At 38.2% G+C, this 24316-nt stretch overlaps 1 protein-coding gene across 8 annotated transcripts in view; it reads left to right on the top strand.

Moving 5' to 3' along the window:
• Nucleotides 1–53: 53 nt before the first annotated feature.
• Nucleotides 54–24316, top strand: part of myo9b (myosin IXB) — a 55030-nt gene continuing 30767 nt past the window's right edge. For 6 of the 8 annotated variants that reach the window (XR_003673958.1, XM_028445338.1, XM_028445343.1 and 3 more), the window contains exons 1-4: nt 55–527; nt 21177–21394; nt 21467–21686; nt 21922–22431. Coding sequence is in view for 7 of the 8 variants with exons in the window: in XM_028445338.1 (XP_028301139.1) it covers nt 21240–21394; nt 21467–21686; nt 21922–22431 (885 nt within the window). In the remaining variant the exon portion in view is untranslated. Of the gene's footprint in view, nt 528–21176; nt 21395–21466; nt 21687–21921; nt 22432–24316 lie in introns of all 8 variants that reach the window. The other 2 variants (XM_028445341.1, XM_028445340.1) reach the window with 2 other exon arrangements.

Below are 24316 nucleotides of genomic sequence, written 5' to 3'. Positions count from 1 at the left end.
TAACAGGGCGCTTCATTGTGCACAATCTCGCCTGTGCCGTTTTCCTTAACTTTTGTCACCGCTCGGTTTGCTGCTACTGTTATTTGGCCAAGGAGGGAGGAAGTAGCAACATGCTAGCGGGTTAGCCCCGTCTAAAGCAACCCTGCCTGTCAGGAAACATGACTTTGAGTCATTTTATTACAGAAACGGCTCTTTCCGGTTACACTCAGGCGTTTAGACAGGGTGAGATTTTTCCTCTTGGTTGTTTTTATGCTTCACACCCTGCTTTGAAACCGTCAGACTGAGTCAACTCTGAGCTTTGTCTGTCTGTGTCTGTGTCTGTGGGACTTGTTAGCCCGCTTGGTACCAGTCAGACGATTTTAAAAAAAATCAAAGCCCACATTTAAACACGGGAAAGCAGCACAGACGGGGTTAATATTGTTTTTTTTTTTGTTCTGTTTTTTTTTTTATCTTTCCCACGCCGTGTTCGATTGTGAGGAATGTTGCTGTGGATTACTTCAAGACAATGAGAGAAACTGACCAGAAAGGTAGGTTAATGTAATACCCTGCTGCTAAAGCCTGTATATGTTTGTGCTTTTAGGGCAAACATTGAAACACTAAAGTGAGTATTGTGTATTATTATTATTATTGTGTGTGTGTGTGTGTGTGTGTGTGTTTCTTAAGAATACAAGCTTTGCATTTGGCGCTAATATAGGAAGTTAATGTGTGCAGAGTAGCTTTAAACCTTAAACCCTGTTGTATTTACTGTGTGTCTCCATATAATCGGACACAGACGAATGTTACAGATGATAACAGAAGTTTTGGTCTGTGACAATAGGAGATGCATCCAGTGTGTGGATGAATTTGTAGTCTGACTTGTTGCAGAGGAGTCCAATGGCCTGCTCAATGTGAACTAACTAACCAAACCTACAAAACAATACACTGTGCTGGTGTTTGCTTTGAGTGACCATGGATCATTTTGATATCAGAAGAAAATGTTGAGATATTGACTGCAGAATTTTGTCTGAAATTTTGTCCATGGCAGCTTTCTTAAGAAATGGAGCTGTGTGGGATTACAGTTGATCTCAAATGTTAATTTAGCATTTAAAATCTGCCTTGCATAGGTTAAAGTTTGTATCTGATTGCACCCAGGATTGTTTTTTTGCTTATTAGAAAAGCAAAACAACAATAACAATTCAGCAGACCTACACAGTTGGCTTTTGTCATTAATCTTTGGATTTTTATATATATATATATATATATATATATATATATATATATATATTAGGGGTGGGAACCTCTGGGTCCCTCACAATACAATACGCGATACAAAGCTCACGATAACAATTATCTCACGATATGACGATACTGCGATTTATCGATATATTGGTCAGAAATCAATCTACGATAATCTGTGACATAACAAGAAAAAAAAAAGATTAAGTGAAAGAATACAATTTTTATTTTATATCTCTGAAAGACAATAAATTGAAAAAGTGTCCTATGAACAGTGACACTATTTTAGTGCAACATTTCTGTAAATAAGTGTCAACATACCAATGTAAACAAACAAGTATCTCCAATAGTGCTTTCTGTAAACAAAGAATAGGGTCTTTCTAACCAGTGACACCATCATAGTGCAATATTCCAGTAAACAATATATTGGTTCCTTCAACAAACAGTGACAAAATTTATGTGAAGATGTATCTGCGCATTTTAGTGAAAAAGCAGAAAAGGTTTTGAAAAAAAATTTGATACTTAGCGGGAAATATTGCGATATATCACCGTATCGAGATATTGTCACACTACTAATAAATATATATATTTATATAGGCCAATGTTTAAAGCTCAGGGTGTTGTTATTGATATCAATACTGGCTGAGCAGAAAAGTGAACAGGTCTGTGTTACTGATTTTACATCTGATATCAGCATATATTTGATTAAATGGAGATTTTTTTAATTTTTATTTTTATTAAAATTTCAGATTTATTTGTCTAAAAATAAAAAAATAAATTCTCCTCCTAATGAAAATCATTTCACCGCAGGTGTATCCCAATACAACTTTTTCACTTCCGATAGGATACCGATATTGCTGCTTTGAGTGTTGTCGATACCGACATTGATCTGATGCGATATTATCGGAACAGTCATACATAATTGTATTGTTTAATGTGTACTGTAGAATGTTAGAAGAAAAGGCTTGATCAAACAGAGAACTATAGTCAGCAACAGTAGGTATGAGAACCACTGGCCCATTATTGATTAACCAATGGGATGCATACATTTTAATCTTAAACATAAGAATATTCTACAATAAAACACAATTAGAAGACCCTGAAAAATAACCTAAAAAATCTAATAAAAACTAAAAATATATGTAATTTTAAACCAGTTTAAAGTAAACATAAGCATATTCTACAATTGAGCACGCTAATCAAATAACAAATTAGAATATCCTAAAAAAGATAAATTCAACAAAAACGAATAATGTGCTCACATCAGAGATTTTAGATACAGATCGATATAATCAGAATATCAGGACATTTTTACTTTGGTCATAAGAAATGTATATAGGATTCACATGTAAACAATGCGTTGTTTAGTTTATCCAAACAATGCAAGCAGAGATCCCAAAGTCATCTCATTAAAGACAGGATATTTATTTAATGTAATTGTGGTTCATTGGCACATGGAAAATGAATGTAATCCACAAGCAGAGGGAGGAAAGTATTAATCACACATGACCACATTACTGGGGAACACTCACCCTTCTCCCTTTGGTCAAGATGACCTTAAGCACTGCATTGACTCAGTGATGCTGCAGTCTCTCTTTTCTGCCTTATATGTAGTCACATGTTATAACTGAGGCGCAGGCATGTCGAACCCAAAGCCTACAGGCCAGTTCCAGCCCATTGGAGCGATTATTGTGTGTGATTTAGCATGGAGCTGAAATAACAGTGAAAAGATTGGCCTCCTATATCTGAAAAATTGTTTATTTAAACTCATATATTTAAAAAAGGGGGAATGAATGAGTCAAAAATCAAAAAAGACATTGCAATATTGACTGATTTCTCTTCCATTAAAATAACTTCTGTCAACATTAACTTTACACACAATACATGCTTTCAAAATAATTATCACAGAAACATACTTTAAGTAAGTTCACCTACTATTTAAGTATATACTTTGTACTATGCTATAAAAGCCCTTCTGCAAAGCTGCCAGTGGTGTGTTTATAAGCATTCAGATAATTCAGCATTATTTTGAAACTTGTCATGTAAGGGGTTACCTTAGATTTTAGGTTTTTTTATGAATGTAAAACTGACCCCCTATTTCTAGGTATAAATGGACTTAAAGGTTCCATGTCATGCTATTTTTCACCCATCTCCATTTGTTCTAAGAACCCCAAAAACATGGTATTTGTGGTTTCTTTTCCCAACCTCGCCTGTTTTTAAGAGTTTTAGCCTCTGAAAAGGCACTTCCTGAGCAACTCTACACTAACAGGCTGATTTGCGGCCTACTTATGCATATTCATGAGCAGGCGTGTCTATAGACCTCCTCCCACCCATTCCGTAGTTGAGCTCATGCTGCTTTATAAACACGAGACAGAGCGTGGGGGCGTGGCGTTCATGGGTACATATATAGACTGTAGGAAATACATACATAGCACTGTGTGAAGGACGCTGAAATGCTCACCTTCGTGGGCGTGTCTGTTTACATGTCAATCATGGCAGAGAGTTTCCTGGAGGCGCGGCTTCTCCAGCTCAGAGCCGCGTCAAGTTTGTCATCAAAGTGGGAACGCGTCATCAAATATTGGAGTGAGGTGTTTGGGCTCACCCTGCAGTAAGAAAGGAGCACTTTTATGATGTTTAAAGCACAAAAAAGTTGATTTAGCGTAACATGGGCCCTTTAAAGACACAAGAAGAGGGCTGAGTTTGTTGTGTTCAGCACCTGTTTGTCTGACAATGTAACATCTGCTAATAAAACAAAGCAAAATTCAGTTAAATCCATAATTGAAAATGTGAAACTCTCTTGCTTTGGAAATATATGGATGTAATTTTGTGCCAAAAATGTAATTTTATTAACTTGTGTTTCATGGCAGTCCCCTTTTATCCCACACCTCTTTGAATTGCTTCTTCACACCCGTGCAGACTACAGAATGGCGCACGGCCATCTTTTGAAAGAAATGGGCCATATGGCCCCCTGCTAATGGTTTGTGCTATACAAGTCCTTCTGCAGAGCTGCCAGTGATTGTGGATGGAAAAGGGGAGGGATGCTAAGGGGAACAAGTCTCATCTGCAGCTCAGCCTTTAATTGAAATGTGTCTGCACACCCGGGTGAATATAATTGTTTGAACATGCAGATGAAAGGGTAATAGCTTCCATAGCTGTTATATTTGCACAATGTGAAGAGCCAGCTGTTGAATTCATTTGCATTATGTTTATTTTATTCTGGTGCATCTGAACAGTGTGTCGCTAGCAGGAGCTACGTACATTTCCTAATAATTGTCACAAAAATAAGTTTCTTACACATTGCCTGTTTGGTTTTATTAGCAAATGCTGTCTCCTGCTTGCTCTAGTCGGTGACGTTAATGTAAATAAAACACCTGAAACTGAAACACATCAGAGAAAAACTTGTTTTCAGGTGCAATGCTTATCAAGCAACCTGATTTCTGCCATAGCTGATTCTAAATAGTTTTTAGCTTGATAGTTTATAAGGAACATAAATGCATCTGAAGGAAGTCATGGTTTGGTGGCGGATAACTGACACAGTCAAACATTTGATTGTCTTCTTTATTGCTGATGTGATTTTACATTTTCCAAGAGTTTCGCTTTGCAAAGCAGCATATGAACACTTGTGGTTGGTTGTGAAAGCTGTTTTTATTCTGTAACATGATGGTTTCTGTGGTCCTGTCAGCAGCACATTGTATCTAATCTCAAAGGTTTTCAAGGTCACATTTGGATAGTAGTTTGTAGATCGACTGTTCTGGATCTTTGGAACTGTGGAATCAAGATTAGCGTGGGAAACTAGATTAAGATAGGTGCTGTTTGCAGGTTGTTGTGCACTTTAAAATGTGTGTCAGAAATATAAAGCAGGAGGGTGAAACAGCTGAATGTACAAGTTGGGATTAGATTAGACAAGACAAAACATCATATGTAAATCCTGTTGTGCGAGTTTTCTCCTAAATGTCTTTTCTCTCCATTTTCTGTTTTAGTTGACAACATATTTCAGACAGAAAATACAGAAGAACAGGTTATGTGCCGTATTAGCCTCAAAGCGTCTGCCACCCAACACGGCTGTAATCACTAAAGTCACAAAAACAAAAGGTGTACAAATGGGTTTGGGACGACCTAAAGTTAATGTTTTGGTTTGTTAATAAAGAATGAAGAGAAGTTTTCTGAATGTACAGGAAAGTAGCACTATACAAATGATCACATACTGGTAGTTGTCTCTCTATATGCTTTTAAAATATGCAGTTGTTGTGTAACTGTTGTACAGAGGATGTAAACCAGAAACTTTTTTCTATTACCTTGCCAATGGCTGGGTGGGAACAGTCAAACATGTCAAGGCTTGTAAGTTGTGTGTGTATTTACATTCATACTCATCAGGAAAGTGTCTGTTTTACTGTTATTTAAGTTCCCGGCAAAGCATGTGAATGGTAGCATTCGGCCTTTACTTAACCTGTTGATTCAGGTCTTAGAAATATTTTTTTTTATACTAATTCCAAAGATTACCAGTTATTGAACAGGCTAAAAAAAAACATTTCTTTTTCTTTCAATGGCAAAATTTTTAGCTGCTTTGAATAAGCTATAGAGGGCCAACCTGACTGATTGACATTATTATTTTCTGAAAGGCAAACCGGGTAGGTGTATGAACATGGAGGACAGTATGAATGGAAAGAAGGAGGTCATTAGGAGGAAATGGGACACCACTGTATGCACAAATGTTTTAGTATGCCTGCCTTGTATGTGCCTTTGGTACAGAACTGTCAGGAATACCCGAGGGTGTTCTCGTCTAAAGTGGAGGATCAAGAGTAAAACATAGCCATGTGTTGGAGACGAAAAAGGGTCAGTCTGTATTTTTTTGAAAGTCAACTACGTACGTTTGTGCAGAAGATTGTCGCTGAGCAGATGAGAAGTGGAAATATTGAGAGTAAAGAAGGGGTTTAAAACTCCTTGGTAACTCCTGGTTTTCTCCTTTAGAGTGGTAAGCTACATTTATGGACTTTATAAATAGAAGCAGCTGTAATGATAGGGTAGAAATGAGGAAACTGCCGAAAGACTTGGGATGGCCTACTTACAGTGCATTTGTTGTTGTGACCTGATCCTTCCTCATTCATGTTCACAGATTTAAAACATGCAACTTCATGATTATTTAGAATAGACCAGCCAGTAACAGCTGACAGAATTAAAATATGGATGTGTTTTCCTCAAAATATCTGATAGCAATGCAATAGGGCAGCATGAAATTGGAAAACAAGCATTGCGATTTTCTTCAACCCAGCAGATATATATTGCGATGTGAAAAGATACATGAATTTTCACCATATGACTCAAATTGTACTTTGTGATGCTGCCATACGGTGGGACAATTAACCTGCACTGGTCTCCCCATTTGTCCCATGTTAGTAAAACATTGAATGCCTGAATGAATCCCTTTTCCCACAACTTCCAAAGCTCATTTTGTAACGTTTGGTTCACTGAGATGTCTAGTGGTTGTGCCAGTTAAGTTATCCCACCAGGGATGTTGGTCGGTACACAGTTCTGCATCCTGGGAGCCACTTTCACTGGAAAAATGTATGCAAAAACATTGCAGAACCAGCAATGGGACTATTGTGCACACAATGTCGCTCAAATGATATGTTAATGTGTAGAAAGCAAGCCATTTTATTTTTTTTTTAGTAATTCTCTTCTGAGTGTGGTCAATTTGCTGCAGCAAGATGTCACTGACCAAAAACTTAGCTGGCATCTCCTTTCAGTTCTGTCATTATCTTCTCTGACAGGGAGCTTCAAGAAGAAAACACAAAAGTCAGTTAGTCGTGAACTCTCTGAAATATCCTTCCGTCACTTCTTCTTCAGGGGGAACTACTGTTGTGTTATGGCGTACACAACTTGTTGATGTCAATGGTGCTGTAACCTGCTCCTCTGTCCTCTGTTACTGATACTGTCCTTTGTCTCTGGATTATAGGCCAAACAGAGGGCACACCCCAATGCACCAATTTCTCCTGTTTGCCAATATGTAACGAACCATTAGGCTCGGGTACAATGCATCACTTCCACATACAGTGCATAGAGGGTGTTTATTTGTATCATGTTTATTATTTCGCTTGTAGCCTAAGTTGTGGGTTTTAGTTTGGGTCAGATCGGGTAAATCACACCTTCTTTGTTTAATGCTCACCAATAGGATTGTTCTTAGATTTGTAAAACTATATCTAAGTAGGCCACATTTCAGTAGAAATACAACAGCCTTATGCTTCTGCTTCTGATTACAAAGAAAATGTTAATGCGTTCAAAGATATGGAGAACATGTGTAGGACTGAAATTAGTTATTTGATGGTTACAATTCTATAAAGTAGCGATGAGGCGATGTTTGATTACATTTCAGTCTAGCCATCTCTATTTGAGTTTATGCTCAGAAGGTAGTGTGTGACATAGTGTTACAGCCTGAGTCTCCTTTGTGTTTTTGGTGTTGGTTATAAGTACTACGGGTAGTTAGGAGATTGTAGCTAAACAGTTTGATTTAAACACACAAAGATCCACTTGGAATAAGCCTGTGTCTTTGTATGCTTATGTCGACTTTTTTCTACTGATGCAGTTAAGCAGGATTGTAATATCGGACACAGCCAAGCCAACACTGTTGCTTACCGGCAGAATAAAAAGCTCAAAAATACTAGTAACATAGATAGTGCTGCATGATTGATCATATTTTAACCATGATCCAGATTCTGGCTGCCCCAATCAAATGAACCTGATGGTCTATTTACATGTAAAATGCAGGCACTTTCTCAAATAGTAGTCAGCCAACCACCAGGGGGTAATCACATGGTTAAGGCTTCATTAAGCCACCTCAATAACCAGCGAGCAACCTTTCAGCGGCAGCGTCGAGTCACTCGGTGGGCCAATGAGAGCTGTAAGCTGTTATTTTGTGTCTAATGAGTTGCACTCTGTAATTGCGTATTTATTCAGTTAGCATTTGGCAAATTTTATATTCTCGTATGAATGTTATTTTTCTTTAGTAATTATCATTATTCTTATTTTAATCTTAATTTTGCACTGGAAACTGTTAACATTGTTTCAATTGAAAGTAGTACAATATATACAGATGTATAACCTTACATGATGAATAATTGTGATTTATGCACACCCTGTTCTTACTGCTGCTTTCAGAGAAGAGGTACAGGTCCATCAAGGCCCGCACTTTCAGATTCACTAACACTTTTTATCATGCCTTTGGGGTACTGATTACACAGTAATCACATCCTGTTCAAATGTTTTCAGTCACTCTTCACTGTGCAATATACATGTATTCCCATTGCTGCTATCATGCTCTCCTATTGTACATTGTAATTTTTTTAATACATTTTTTTATTTTTTTCATATTTTTACTAGCTTATTGTGTTTTTATTTTATTTTTTTGTCTTATACCTCTACTCTTGAACCACCAGATTACATTGTGTATGATGACAATAAAAGTCTTCTAATCTATTCTATTCTATTCTATTCATAATTGTGATTACAATATTGATAAAAAATAATTGTGCATAATCCATAATTGTGAATTCCCACAGTAGCATAAAGCAAAGCGACAGGAAAAGAGATGCACTTCAATCAACAGATAAGACTGAAATACTAAAATAATTTCTAGGTGCTGCTCTGGATATCAGTAAATTAGTTAAGTTAAGATGCATGTCATCAAGAAAAGACCCCGCACTCAAATGCTTGCAAACATTGTTAATGAAGAACTCGGAGCTACATCATGAAAGAGTTTTTGTGTTGTTGGAAAAGATGGTTTAGGTTGAATATTTGATGTCAACATTTGGGAGTGGAGTAGAATGGGGAAAGCATTTCATGTGTGTGGTGTATTGGTCCAACTGGTGATCAGTATACCTAGTAAGATGTCCCAGTACAAGCTACTATCTTTGTTTTGATAAATCTGAACCAACTGGTCTCGTTTGGAAAATAGACACCTAGACTCCTTTTGTTCTCACTGATGTACGAGAGAGAATAAAGTTCTCTGTTCTCATGAAGTATGTAGAAGCTTTTAATCCTCTTTATTCACAAAATTTTTCCGTGGCTTTAGTCATCTTAAACTAGACTAAAACCAACTCTGTTATGACAAAATGGAATTTACAGATTGGAGACTAAAACTAATTAGATATGAAAATGTCAGTAATAATGCTTTGGAATTGATAAAATTCAATAGCTGAGCTTTAACAGTTGTAAATAAAATAAGAATTTTTTTAAAAAAAATCTTTGCAAAAATATTTTTTTCTGTTGCATAGATAAACCTGTGGTGTAGGGTTGCAGCTATCGATTTTTTTTTTGGAATCGATTAATCTAGCACTTTATCGATCGAATAATTATTTTTTTCTGCGTTTTTAGGCGACCAAAACAATGCATAACGAAACTGACGTGGCTGTAAAATGATCAAGCATTTGGCTTTTAGTTCTCAAAAAAACTACATTTGACTCCAAAACTAAGCCCATTTACTGCAATTTAACCATGTAGTGTTAATAAGTGCCAGTAACAACAATTAAGTAACAATACAGTTAAGTCAACTAACTACTAACAAATAACATATAATTTCTGGGGTGAGCCTATTTGCTATGGTAACCTAGAAACCTGTGTGTGTATATGTTAAACAAACACTGGAATTATGTTTTCAGCAGCTGAGAAAATGTATTTATCTCGGGCTTAATAAAGTATTTCTATTTTATATCAAAATATTGTGCTGCTGACATTATTAGAATTGTCACAGTGAATTAAGGATTTAAAGACCGTCTACCCTGGTTTGTGTGTACATGCATGCCGTGCGTGCTTCCGATCACACCGCTTACGTCTCTAGCAAAAACTTATGCAATCATTTTCATTTATCGTCTGGTTAATTTATTTATTTATTGATTGTCAACCCAGACCTAAATTAGTGCTACATTACCTTGTTTCAGCGACGCTTGTTGAAACAGCATGTGGATGCTTTCGGTTCAGATGCTGCATCATTGAAGTCGTACTGCTGTCGTATGCCAGGTATTGTTCGCATTAAACACATGATTGCACCTTGTTTTCTTAATTTTTTAGGATGTAACGATCCCAAACTTTAGGCATTCTTGCATGCTTGCTTGCTCTCCGCCATGGCGCCAACTAAATGCAGAATGTTTGTCACGCATTGATGACGCGCTAGTGGTGGGCGGTCCCTGCGCTCATAGTGCGCGTCATAGGAATGTAACGATGCTTTGAGGCACAATTTTTGCCTTGCGGAATTTTTGTAATCGAGTTAATCACACTCGAGTTAGTGTCCTTTTTTTGTTCAGGGTTGGTAACAAACTTACTGACCTGCTTTATATTAAAGGTCACTGCAGATGACTACAAATTAACATCAAATTAAGCTAAGCCAACTTTCTGGTGGGGTTTTTTGAGAAACACAGCTTTTGTTTCCAAATGTGCTGAGTGCACCTTACCACTGGATGCCTCAAAGGCAGTGGAGAGCAACAAGAGAAGTGGATTAGAATTGTAGAACAGTACAGAGGACATAGATGGGAAAGAGATGGAAAGAAAAAGGCAGGCAGAAGGTTGATGGAGAGAGAAATGAAGCAGAAACGGTAGCTCTATTTTTGACCGTGTAGTCTGATGCTATTCAGTGTGAACTGCCCCACGTGTTAGTCGCATTTTATCCTGTAGAAATCATTCAAAATGTCTGGCTACTCTAGTGGAGGAGTGGGAAAATAAAACGTATTGATGTTGAAAGACAAATAATGGAAACGCAAGCAGCTTTTGAACAATTTCTGTCAATTTTTTAGTCTAATTTTACCTATTTGTCATCTCTGGTACGGTTTCCACAACATTTTGGTAGATTTGGGAATTTTATCCTTGGCTGTGCATTACATGACAGCACACAATTAATTGGCCTGATTAATCTGTAGCCTAACCCTCTATTATCCTCATTGTAATGTGTGTATCTAACAGGTTATACCACATTTTATCAGATCATCAAACCGAGGTCTGAGCTTGTACAAAATATAATGAATGGTATTATTTGGACTGAGGTGTTTGAGTTGTCTGAGCTGGTTATTGGTATTGCCTTGACTCACCATGAATAAGCCTATTGACATAGCATGGCGTACAGAGTTTACAGTGTTGTTATAGTTCTAATAAACATCCCCTTACTACCTGTCTTTCTCACTGTAAAGGCGGTCTGAGTTGAGAGTGACCATTAAGTGACTTTGTCTCACTTGTCTGGCCTTTTTTTTCCCTCCACTGACGAAAAGAAAGCGTTCTTCCTATCAGGCATGTGAGCCAAGATTGGGAGTGTGGGATTTTTTTTTATTTTAAAAGGACTTATTGTAATGTAGTGACTATTCTGGTGTTACAATAGGGCCATGTGTTCAGAGGTGTTTTTAGTGCTGTGTTGTCTAAACCAGTGATCACATACAATAACCCCTCCCCCCTCCTCCCTGCTTCCTCTTTTCTTCTTCCTGATTATTGCCTGCAGCAGCCCCACATCTCCGGATATCATTACAGTATGGTGTATTTGCTTGCATAAGATTTTTTAAATGTTCTAAATAGGAAGGAAGTGTTTCCTTCAATGGATCGTGCTAAAGAGCCTTCATAATGTGCAATTGAACTAAAAAACACGTATCTAGATTGGATTTTTTTCTTATGTTATTCATTTATTTATTTGCTGGGAAGGTTTAGTTTTGTGCAGAGATAACACAATAACGTTTGAAACCCTTTTTTTGATGGTGAAAGAAGCAGCCTACAGAGAATAATTCTAATTAATTTGCAGGTGTGCCTACTCGCGTAGTGTCGAAGCAATGAAGAAACTCCCTCTTATTCATAATTGCATCTTACAGTTTACCATTTATTTTAGTTATCTTTTTGGATCATATCATTATTGTTCAGTTCAGTCTTGATTTAAACCTTGATGGGGTGAGTACATGCATGTGATGCAAGTGGCAGTGATTGAACAAACTCGAAGAGAGAACTCAGGTTTGCAGAGCTGGAAAACTCTAGATTCCCTGACACTGCAAACTGTCATTGATTTTGAAAATGTGGCAAATGCAGAACAGAGTCTTCTGGGCTGTATTAGTCAGACATACCATGGCCTCGGTGAACTGGATCATTTCATGTGGATGCTTCTGCTTTAAATTCTAAGTTGCAGCTCATCACACTGAGTGAAAACATGTTGTTCTCCACACTGACTGCTATTATTCTTATCCCTCCATAAACTAAGGATTTAGAAAACTTTGTAGATTTTTTTGTTGAAAGCACTCTTAACACTTTTTTTTGTAGGGAACATTTGTGTATCCATTTGCATGCAAGTCTATCTTTGTTCTGTGGCAGTACTCTGAAAAATATTTGAGCTACAAAATATTTTTCTTTATGTGGGGCATGAAAGACAATTTTTAATTGCTCTGCTTTTCTTTGTCTGGTATAAGAAACTGTGGGTCAAAATGTCATTGTGGAAATTCATAGAAATCTTAAATGTCAAGACCTAAGTGCATATGATATCACACCCCTGTTTAAACTGTGACTACTTTTTTTATCAGCTTTTCTCATCTTGCCAGTTGGCATCTGGAGTTCTGAAGCGAGTTTTTCCATCATCTATACCAAATGTTTGGCAATAAGGAGCAAAAGAGGGAGACCAGCAGGGAGTCCAGGAAGTGTTAGTAGGAGAGATTGTGTTAAATATGCTAAAATGACAATAGAGATGGAGAGAAAGAAGCACTGTCAAAGTAGTGCTATAGCTGAAACAGATGGTTGGCGAGACACGGGGGAGTAGTCTACAAGTAGACCATACTGGGGCCTCTTGTATTACTGACCTGTTGTGATATGCACACAAAGTACGAGTTCATAAAGCCATAGCTGATGTTGGATTCCCTAAGGAAACAACAACACACAGATCAACAAATGGAGAATAACTAGGAGGAAAGCCTCATTCCAGTTTAGTTTTTGTTTAGCTTGTTTTCATTGTGTGAGTTAATCCTGTGTTTCCATCCAGCCCAGTTCTTGATGTTCAACCCCCTAGCTTGCACTGGAATGATTCGTGCGTGACTACGAGGTCATACTTACCTCCAAGGGATGTTAAATGAACAGCAGCCCACTTTTGTTTGTCAATACATGACTCAGACACATGATATTGGGAGTGGCAAATCAATAGAGTGCACTCTGATGACGGTTATAATTGATTAACATTGAAGTGTACATGGCTATGCAGCTGGCCACTGTTTTTATTTTTGATTAGCTGTTTTTGTAGCAGCTAATTTCAGGAAAGATGGCTTTGAACGTGAGCATGGGCTCTTCAATAAATGGAGCAAAATGATCAAGTCAAAGAGTGGATCCCTGGGACTTCTCTAGCCTTTATCCTTTTCTCTAGAAGTAGGGAGCAGATGCTCCTCAGGTCTTTTATTGTGTGGCTGCCTGGTTAGGGAGCTAACTTAAAGACTGGGGGAGGAGATGATCTTTTTAGTGCACCCTTTTCTTTTTTTTCCTTCACTCTCTCTGCACAGTTTTCTACTGTGTTTGTCTGTTGAACCCTGCTAGTGTAAATCGGATGAGTTCATTCCTGGATTAGAGTTGTAGTCTGTATAAAAACTGCCTCTTTGAATGGGCCACAAGACACCAGTTGAGGAGTAGGATCTAAAACAAATTCAACCATTAGGCTTATTTACCACCACACAGCAGTAACAGGAGAAACCTCTGTCCATTTTAATTTCACTCTATAATACATGTAAGAACCCAGATGAACATTTATAAAGACAAGCAGCGTAATTACAAATATAAAATGAGAAAATAAATCTGTTCTTCCTTTGCTTCTGTGTCTCATTGTGACCAGAAGACAATGCTGCTTGCTCTGGCAAGGATCCAGCCCCTCTCATCTCCATTAGGTCATGAAGAGTGGGTTCTAGTGATGATTGATACTTTAGTGCCTCTGTTCCACTTTCCCTGGGGAGAGGAAAGAAGAAGCTTGGCTAGCAGCCTCTAAAGCTGGCATATTAATGCACAAAGGGAAGACCAGGGGCTTTTGAAAGTATTTAAAAGCAAAATTGCGAAAACTGCAAAACCTACCTTTTCTAACTCCTCCTTGGGTTTTTGTCCAATCAGTGTGAAACTTGGCACGTAGAGTCTTCAGTTAGACCTGATCTGAATTTGAGGAAAGAATTGTCTTCGGTCAAAATATGCGCAAATTATTAGCAAGTAAAGTTTTCTAGCTAGCTATAAAAATGCGAACTGTTGCATATTTCAGTCAAAATAGGAGGCAAACAATGCCAAATCTGAGATCCTTGATTGGCATGTGACTGTGGGGGTATGAGCCAAATTTGAATAATTTAGGCTACTAGGGGCCACTGCAAATATGGGAAATATATGTATTTTAAATGGCAAGACTGATTGGTATAGGAATGATCTTTACCAAAGGTATGACCTTTACCAATCCCGAGTTAATCGCGATTGGTAAAAGTGGGTGTGGCTTATTACGACATAAAATATAAACAAACATTTATTTCAGCTGAAGAATTATGTTTCGAAGAGCACACACGCCACCCATACCAAAAAGTCTGCCACTAGGTGGCTCTATTATGGGTGCAAATGTATTTTGGCCTGTTACTTTCACATTTTAAATCACACCTTCATAAACTTTATATCCACGTGTTCACTGCAAATGGCATGTTGGCCTGTGTCCTGACGCTCACCCCAAGCCCGTCATCCTTCGTGACGTAATTCCATGGGCTGCGCAAAACCTGGGGGCTGAGTCGCGCGGGAAGGCTTGGCCCTCTTTCGTGACTGCTTGCAGTTCTAGGTATTATTATTATCCCCCGCCCCAAAAAGGAACGGGAGATATAGGTTTGAGTGCCGTCTGTCCATTTAAGATAGTAAGATAGTTAGTAATTTCATATTCTGATGTGATAATATTTTCTCATGTATACATCTGAGTTTTTAGATTTAGGACATTTAGGAAAAGGTTGTGAGTTTTAGTGACAACCAATCTGGCAGGGGATGTTGATGACTGTCTTCTTGTTGATTTGGCTCTTTATCAATGAGAAGACCACACTAGGTTTCAGCAGACAAACCTCAAATCAAATTTGAAATTTGTAAAATGTAATAAACAAATTAATTTCTATTGATTTCATAAATAATACAGATTGTTTTCTCTTTCTCTTAGAAGAGTAGAAGCTTGGTCATGAAGCCTTGTTTTTTGGGGGCTAAGTGTGATATTTTCAACATTTTTTTTCCTTGATTGTAAGTAAGGATATATTGAGGTTTTGGTGAATTTATGGTTCTTAAATGACCCAGATATAGGCTCTTATATATCAATACAGATAATTGTAGAGAACTGGACAAGCATTATTCTTTCCAAGTAAAGAATTTCAATTTCTGAATTGCTAATCAGCAGTGATGATGTTAATGAGTTGAATGTGAACATAAAAGTTGATGACAAAAGAGCAAATGAGTGCTCTAGTCTTGTCAGTTTGTAGCCCTGACTCATGGACTTATCAGATATCCTTGTGTGACGCTGCAGTGGAATGCTGAGAGAATCGTTGCGTGTTCGCCTCAGAGCTGATGTCATAACTTGCTTTTTTGTGGGTTATGTATACAGGAAGAGACTTGCTGTCAGGGTGTGAGAGGATGAAGAGTAAACATTAGAGTAACAGGTAGAATATTCAATGTGAAGTTCTTCAATCTCGCCTGTGTCACTGGGTCACACTCCCATCCACTTCCTGCTGGATCATGAAGTCACCGCTGTCTCATCATTGACAGTCTTTCTGTTTATAGCCTAGGTTTGGCTCCTGGCTAGTCTATTAGTAAGAAAATGTAGACTCAGAGTACAGTAAGCCTTACACATCCCTGAGTGGCATCATAAACTCTACAACTACTAGCCTTATAAAGGCACAATCTGGCCTTTCTTCTACAACTGCCAGTGTAGATATACAACTGCTAATCCTTCTCCTCTTGCTTTTTGTGTGGAGCTATTTGTAGCTTTTTTTTTTAAAGCTGGTAAAAAAAAATGGGAGGGACAAGTCAAGTTAAAGGCAAGAGAGTAAGATCAGTTTACATAAACGTCCATCTTCCAATCAGATTGGATTATCTCCTGCACAACTGTTTAAAAGCTAGACTATAATTGTTTTGTTTTTTTTTACCCCATTTGAAAAGTAATGGCATTCATAATATGCAGCACATCCTACAATGTGATTTTCTGGAATTTTTTTTTCTCATTTTGTCTCTCATAGTTGAGGTGTACCTATCATGAAAATTACAGGCCTCTCTCATCTTTTTAATTGGGAGAACTTGTACAATTGGTGGCTGACTAAATACTTTTTTGCCCCACTGTATTTATTGTGTTAGTGCAAATACATTTACAGCACTAATTCTCCAAACCATGAGAAGGTTTTGTTGTTATATACCAAGAAACTGATATAGTTTTAAAAACACATTGTGGTATAACATTTTGGTCATACTGCCTAGCACTGGCCCTGGTGTTTCTCCCCCTACCCCAGTAAGTGGCTGAAGTGCCATGCTAAACCTAAGCTAAGCAGCTGTACTTCAGTCTTATCTGAGGAATGCTTTGCATCGTCATAGAATCTCCTCTACAGGGAGGAAGCTCTGTTATCTCAAAGACTCTGTCTCATTCGACTGTCCCTGAGACTGCTCTCTTTTCTATCTCACATTCACATGTTTACCTTTCTCTAGCAGCCTTTTCTTTTAACCGGTTTCTCCTCATGGTCAACCACTAAAAGGTTCAGTTTTTTCATCCCTGCAGTGATTAGAAATAGTTTTCTCTTGCACAAATATGGTTATAATTATAGGATTTCTTTTCATGAAACATGTTTACTGAGCAGCACAAGAGGTAAAGTGGCAGATGTGAACCAGACCAGCTCCATGATAGAGGCTAATGCTGTTGTTTGTGGTCCTTGCACTTTTACATGCCCGGGCATTTTTCAGGCTTGCACGTTTTTGGGACTGTGGTCAGCTGGCCTGGCAAAGGTACAAGCTCATGAGTCTCTGTTTTTCCTCTACTTTCCTACTGTGACCCAAATGATTCAGATGCTAAGATATTTTTGTCATTTTGTTACTTTGTTAATGGCAAGTTCCTGTTTCGCAGCTTGTTCACAAGAAAATCAAACTGAATGTCAGAGAGTCTAGCTAATAAAAGGAAATATAGTTGCATTTTTGTTTTAGAACAGGAGTTTAACCAAATAATAATTGTGTGGCTTAATTTGCTATCTCCTGTATATTAGGAGTGCGACCGTGGCTCTGGTGGTAGAGGGTCGTCTTCTGATCGAGAGGTTGGGGGTTCGATCCCAGTACCTGACTATGTGTTGAAGTGTCCTTGGGCAAGACACTGAACCCTAAGTTGCTCTGTGAGATCGACTAGCGCCTTGCATGGCAGTCCTGTCCCATTGGTGTGTGAATGTGAGAGTGATTGGGTGAATGAGCTGATACGTAAAGCGCTTTGGGACTGCTTCAGTGTGGTTATAAGGCGCTGCATAAATCTAGTCCATTTACCATTTACACTATCTCGGCGATATATTGCAATATTTTTTCGCAAGTATCGATTTTATTTATTTATTTATTTTTATTGTCAAAACCTTTTCTGCTTTTTCACTAAAATGTGCAGGTAGGTCTTCACAGAAATTTTGTTGAAGGAACCAATATATTGTTTCCTGGAATATTTCACTATAATGGTGTCCCTTGTAAGAAAGATCCTATTTTTTATTTACAGAAAGCACAATACATCGAGTGACATCAGCACTTGACTTAGCAACGTGCGCCGTCATTTTAAGAGCGGTAATCATTTGCCTGACAACCGCTATTTACCGCTGATATCATGATGGAGATTTTGCAGTCTGGCTGATTTTTATTGTATAATGCCCAAATCCTGCGTAGTATTTGGCTGTCATAACCGTGCCTGGCTGAAGGAAAACATAGCCTTTTACAGAATACTGACAGAAAAAGGCCAGAAACGGAAATTATGGTTCCATGCACTGAGGCGAACAAACATAAATGGAACTACATGGAGCCCAAAATCAAAGTGGTCGTATGTTTGCAGTAGACATTTTGTTAATGGTAGGTTGTGTATTTTGGGGATCTAATTTCTTCATTACTGATTTTATGACATTGATTATGAATTAGCCTACATTTAAATTGTAATTTATTCAGTAATGACTGAAATGTTCATGGCTTGTATGTCTAACTTGAAGACAAGCAACGTGAAATTAACAGTAAATATGCAATGCATTGACTTGTATATGAACTGAGTATATTAAATGAACAAATTTGCTTCATATACCCATTTATGTTTTCATTTAGGCTGTATTATATTATTAGCGGTGCTAGCCTAGCATAGCCACATCGCGTAACGAGCCAATTATCATGATGATGACAGGCCTATATAGACACAAAAACACATACTCAAGCCTACCTTAAAGAAAATATATGCATCCAAGCTTTTGTAAGTCCTCATCATCTCCATTGTGTAGATGCCAGGGCTGTTAATGAGGTACTCATAAATAGCAGGGCATTGGAGATCTGGCCATGTTGTCAGGTCATTTTTCCCATGAACCTTGAGGTGCTTGGTATGGACATGATTCCAAACCAACCAGATGTAACTTCCCTTCAAATCGGTGCTTGGCCTTTGGCTCTAATCTGCTGAAATATTTGTACAACATTGAGTAAAACCTTCGTGTTGTCCGTGGTAAATATTGTAAATAGCGATTGTCAGGCAAATGTAAACCCCTCTTAAAATGGCACCCGCGCAGAGGCACCCAAAACACCCCGGCAACCCACCCAAGCCACCCAGGTCAAGGCTACCCCACAAGCCCATCGAGGTCCAGGTCTATAGTTAGATCAGTGTGTTAGTAAAGAGTTACATTGGTATGTTGACACTTATTTACAGAAATGTTGCATTAAAATAGTGTCACTGTTCATAGGACACTTTTTCAATTTATTGTCTTTCAGAGATAAAAAATACAAATTGTATTTTTTCACTTAATTTTTTTTTTCTTGTTATATCAGATTATCGTAGATTGATTTCTGACCAACATATCAATAATGGCAGTATCGTGAGATAATCGTTATTGTGAGCTTTGTATCGCATCGTATTGTGAGGTACCCAGAGGTTCCCACCCCAACTGTAAATCCAGCTAGGGTTAGAGATTTTTCTTTTGGTTAGGACTTAGTTACGTGAATAGGCAGTTAGTAGAAGGAAAATGAATGGATCTCTCTGTCACACACCCAACAACTTTTGCACACAACTGAGGATTGTCTTCTTAACCTAATCACCAAAGGCGGTGAGATTTCAATCTGATGTTGATAACATTTTTTGTTTTCAAAAGTGGGTTAAAATACTTTTCTCATGTAGAGTTTCAGTGTGAACAAAAGCTCACCACACTGCTTTATTCAAGCATGTGTGATGTCCTATCTGATTTTGACCAATGATTTCATATTCAGAAATGAGGGAAAAAACATCTGACAAAAGTGAAAAGTTGTTTGTTAACTGTAGAGGTCTTGATATAGTTTATGAAAGGAGTGCACTCTACTTTCCCTGCAGTGATTTGCTTTCTACAAATTGGACTTGCAGTTTACCTCCCATAAATTAGAGAAGTCGAGAAATTGAAATCACAAGTTCAAATTTCATGTTTGACAATTCTAACAGGATTTTATTTCCCAGATTGTGATCTAGCATGACGCAACAGTATTATTGTCCCGATATAAGAAAGAGCTTTGTTGACTTTGAATGAGTCAAGAGAACCAAGGCTAGACTTGCTGCTTACTGTCATTGATGTAAAGCTGTCATCAAGTGCTAAAATAACAACCATAAATGACAACATTCACAAGTGGCCTGAAGAAAGCTACGAGGAATGGTATTGTCCACAACTTGCTTCCTGATGTCTCGTTGTGTATGCAGTGAGATACAACCACAAATTTATGTTGAAGCTTCAGTTTTTCAATATTATTCCATAGGGATGTAACGATTAATCGTAAGGCAGTTAAAAATCGATTCATAGGTATCACGGTTGATATCGATTTTCTGAAAATTGAATCGCAGTACTTTTTTTTAACCAGCAGAGGGCGCTATCCACAAGTGTAGGCGGCGGGCGGAGTCTGCTAATACTTTCTTTCTGGCTGCCTTCTACTCTTAAATATGTTAATAAATGATTCATTACCCCTTTATCTGTAATATTACTTGAATATCTGTAAAAGTCACGTTTTTCTATTAGCTCTGTCTGCTAGCATAGCTTCTCTTCTTCACTGCATGATATCTGCATGCCAACCGACCACTGTGTTACCAGCGCCCTCTGCTGGTCCAAACAAATATGACGTAAATCAGTGAAATCACGTTTTTTTTTTTTTTTTTTTTAAAGTCCAATTGTTAAGGCACAAAATACATTTTCAGTTGCACTTTTAAAAAGAAAAAGAACTATTATGCAGTTTTGCATTATTTATTATAAAACCAGAATTTAAATTAATAGGCTTCATTTTCATTTGTATTATTCCTCTATTTATTTCATTCAAGATTTATTTTTAGTTAAATTGCATTGTTTTGAATATTTTATCAAGGAATTCTTTTGACAATGAAAAATAAAAGGAAAATAATACAGTATTTTCTAGTTTTTTTCCCAAAAAACAAATTTGTCTACAGTCCCATTTTGTAAAATAAATTGTGAGAGAATCGTATCGTGAACCCAGTATCGTGAATCGTATCGTATCGAGAGTTGAGTGAATCGTTACATCCCTATTATTCCATAAAGTGTTGGCATCAACTATCAGGTTTGATGATAATTTGCATACAGATGATGTTTGATGGTCTATGATGATAACAGTGCAGTGGTAAAAGAACACTTCTTCTTTCAAAATGTACTTAGTGGCTAACTTTTATACATTTTTGGCAGTGCAGTCAGTTCTAATCTTTACACATTCCTAACTGATACTGTGTAAATAATGTAGTTCTGACCACTTCCGGTTAATCCCTCTGCGATCTCCAGGTGCTGTGTTGTGAGAGCCAAGCAGTGAGTGCGGCATGCTGAAGCCACTCCCCCTGTCTCAGGATGAGTGTCAGAGATGGCGCTGCCACCTTGGCAATGAATGCTGGTGGAGGAGGGGGAGGAGGACTAGCTAGTACCAATGACCACGATGGGCGTTTATACCTGCTCCAGATCTACCCACGCCTGACTGCTCAATCCTCCACCTGCTGCAGTCTGAGGTGAGTCGGTATGATGATTATTACTTAGAATCAAAAATTCATCTTCAACTCCATTACTTCTTTGTTCACTAGGGTACAAAAGGATGCAACAGCAGCGTCCGTGATTTCCGATGCTGCTACGACCCTGGGGCTGGACCCCAGCCGCTTGTATGTGCTAGCAGAGGTGAAAGAATGTGGTGGGGAGGAGTGGGTACTGGAGGCAGGAGACCTACCTGTGCAAAGGTTTCTGCTGTGGCCACGCAAAGCTCAGGAGCAACACCCCAAGAGCCTTGGCTTTTACTTCCTGCTGCAGGTAGAGTTTAGAAGTTAACTACATATATATGGATATGTCAAAGTGAATGTGGGTTGTTAAGAGTATCAGAATGTTGGTGTGCTTCCTTATGTTTTCTACTTGGTAAAACAAAGTGAAATATGGTTTATTTTATTTTATTTTTAAGAAAAAATGTTGTTATAATTGTATGTCAATTTCACCTGTACATGGATGAACTAACCTTAATAAATGTCATTTTTTACATCCCTTGAATCAGGAAAGGAATCATGATGGCTCTATTCAGTACGTCCACCTTCCATCATTATCGAAGGATCAAGAGGCACAGCGATTAGCTGCAAGAGGCTTCCTTCCCCCTCCCCAAGACGATTTTGCAGACCTTTGCAACCTCCCTGCTCTTAATGAAGACAGCATCTTAAATAATCTGCGAACTCGTTTCTATAAGAAAAAGATCTACACATATGCAGGTAGCATCCTCATTGCCATCAACCCCTTTAAGTTCTTGCCCATCTACAACCCCAAGTATGTCAAGATGTACGAGAACCACCAGCTGGGCAAACTGGAGCCTCACATATTTGCAATCGCTGATGTAGCCTACTACGCTATGCTCAGGAAGAAAGTAAATCAATGCATTGTCATCTCTGGAGAGAGCGGCTCTGGCAAGACCCAGAGCACCAACTTCCTGATCCATTGTCTGACTGCACTCAGCCAAAAAGGTTATGCCAGTGGTGTGGAGAGAACCATTCTGGGAGCAGGACCAGTCCTGGAGGTAAGACCATGTCCAAATGTGTAGCAGTGTAATGTTTAAACACTCTGAATTGGTGTGATTGTTGGTAACTCTTTTCATTGCCTAAATAAATACACTGTTTTGCAATAATGTTGTTGACTGATTAGCTATTTACTATAGAAAGTGGTTTCAATGATGAATCTATATAACATCAATGGATATTCATGAAACCTTGATCTGGGAGGTTTTTGGGAAGATTAAGTCTGAATATAACCATGCTTTACTTGATATCAGTTTTGGTATCACTTAACTCAGTTGCTGCCTTCTTGGTTCGAGGCGCCAGCTCAAAGGATCTGGATTGTGTTATATTGCAGTATATTTCTTCTGGTACATTTTATAGTCGTTTGGCTAAAAATAGATCAATGGTCAGTGACGCTGTAGGTGAAGTGAAGAGTGTTTGAAGTATAAAATGGCCCTAAAAAAGGAAATCTCTGATTTATATTAGTATTGAAGAGTAGAGTGCCGGGGAGCAGGATAGGACTTGCTGACTTGTCGAAAGGTTGATTTCAAATAGAGAGAATAGTGGCTGAGCTCCCACGGTAAGAATCAGACATGGCATGACAACATATCATATGACACTTCCCTGTGTTTCTAAATCTTCAAACAATCATGCATGACATGAGGCTTTCATTCACCTAACTACTGCTGTATTTGCGTACAGCTGGATAGGTGCCACATTTGTCTCTTGATGTGTGTCATTCTGTCACAGTATTGCTTTCTCAAGACAGACTGAGGATAGCAGAGGGAGTTTGAGGTTTGATCCCCCCCATCCATCAGCAGAGTTCTGATCCCTTTGGCAGGCCTGCTGACACTCTTTGACTTCCAGAATTCCTTTTTTTGTGTGTGTTTATGCAGTCCAGATCTGTGGTTCTGAGGCCAGACAAGGAGGCGGGTTTGGCTTTGGCTGGCCTGATGAGTGAAGGAGATGGAGATTCAATTGAATCTGGAGCACTCATAAAGTCATCAGGGCTTTAAACAATTGCACATTTCCTCCTGGCATCATAAAGGTTTAAACATGTGGAGGTTCTCTCAAATAGTTTAGTTTTAGTTTTTTTAGTTTGACAAAGAAAATACAACAACCAACACTCTAACTCTGCAGCATTGTTGTAAACTGGCACACTTTACAGACAAAGGTCTGCTAAAGTTGCATTCCCTGTGGTTTCTTACCACAGCAAAAACTGTCTATTTTTATTCCTGACAAAAGTGGTTTATAGATGATGTAAAGTACACTATTTTTAGGATTACTTGCCCCACAGACAAGTTTTTACTTTTTCAAGATGAGATTGCATCTCTTTTTGTAGAAGCTGTGTCATATTACAGTGAAGAAAAAAGTCTATTTGAGTGCGTGTGTGTACCTCTTCCTTCTATAAGGGAGGTCTCTCAGCCTTGGTAACATATCGAGGAGATGAGATCATCATTTGTGGTACTGGATTCTGGCTTTGTGTAGTGTGTAGCTGGAAGACCCAAAGTAAAACTTTAAAGCGAAGCTGCTGCCCTACTTAAAGTAAAGCTTTTAAAGGTCAAAGGCATCTTTATAATAAACAGTAAAACATGCTCTTATCTTTCAAATCTATTCACCTAAGCCAGTGAGAACAATCCAACAGTCAAAGCTCCAAATTAACGTTTTTCTTGTGAACAGGTCCAACAGGTTTCTTCTCTGTAGTGTGCAATGGGAGCATTTCTGACCTCACTGTTATGTTGAACTAACACACTTGCACTTTTGGCTTTTGATGAAAGCTGTGGATATGAATGCACAAGCTAAGTAGTATAAGGGTGAAAAACAGGGGCTGTATAATCTAACCTTCAATATATATGTCTGAAACCTAGTTTACCTGAATTCAAGTGCAGAAATGAAAACGTATAAAAG

Source organism: Gouania willdenowi, chromosome 4 (assembly GCF_900634775.1).
Source record: "Gouania willdenowi chromosome 4, fGouWil2.1, whole genome shotgun sequence".
Taxonomy (NCBI): domain Eukaryota; kingdom Metazoa; phylum Chordata; class Actinopteri; order Blenniiformes; family Gobiesocidae; genus Gouania; species Gouania willdenowi.
Note: the sequence above shows the minus strand (reverse complement) of the source record. Positions and strands in the feature narration are given on the sequence as shown.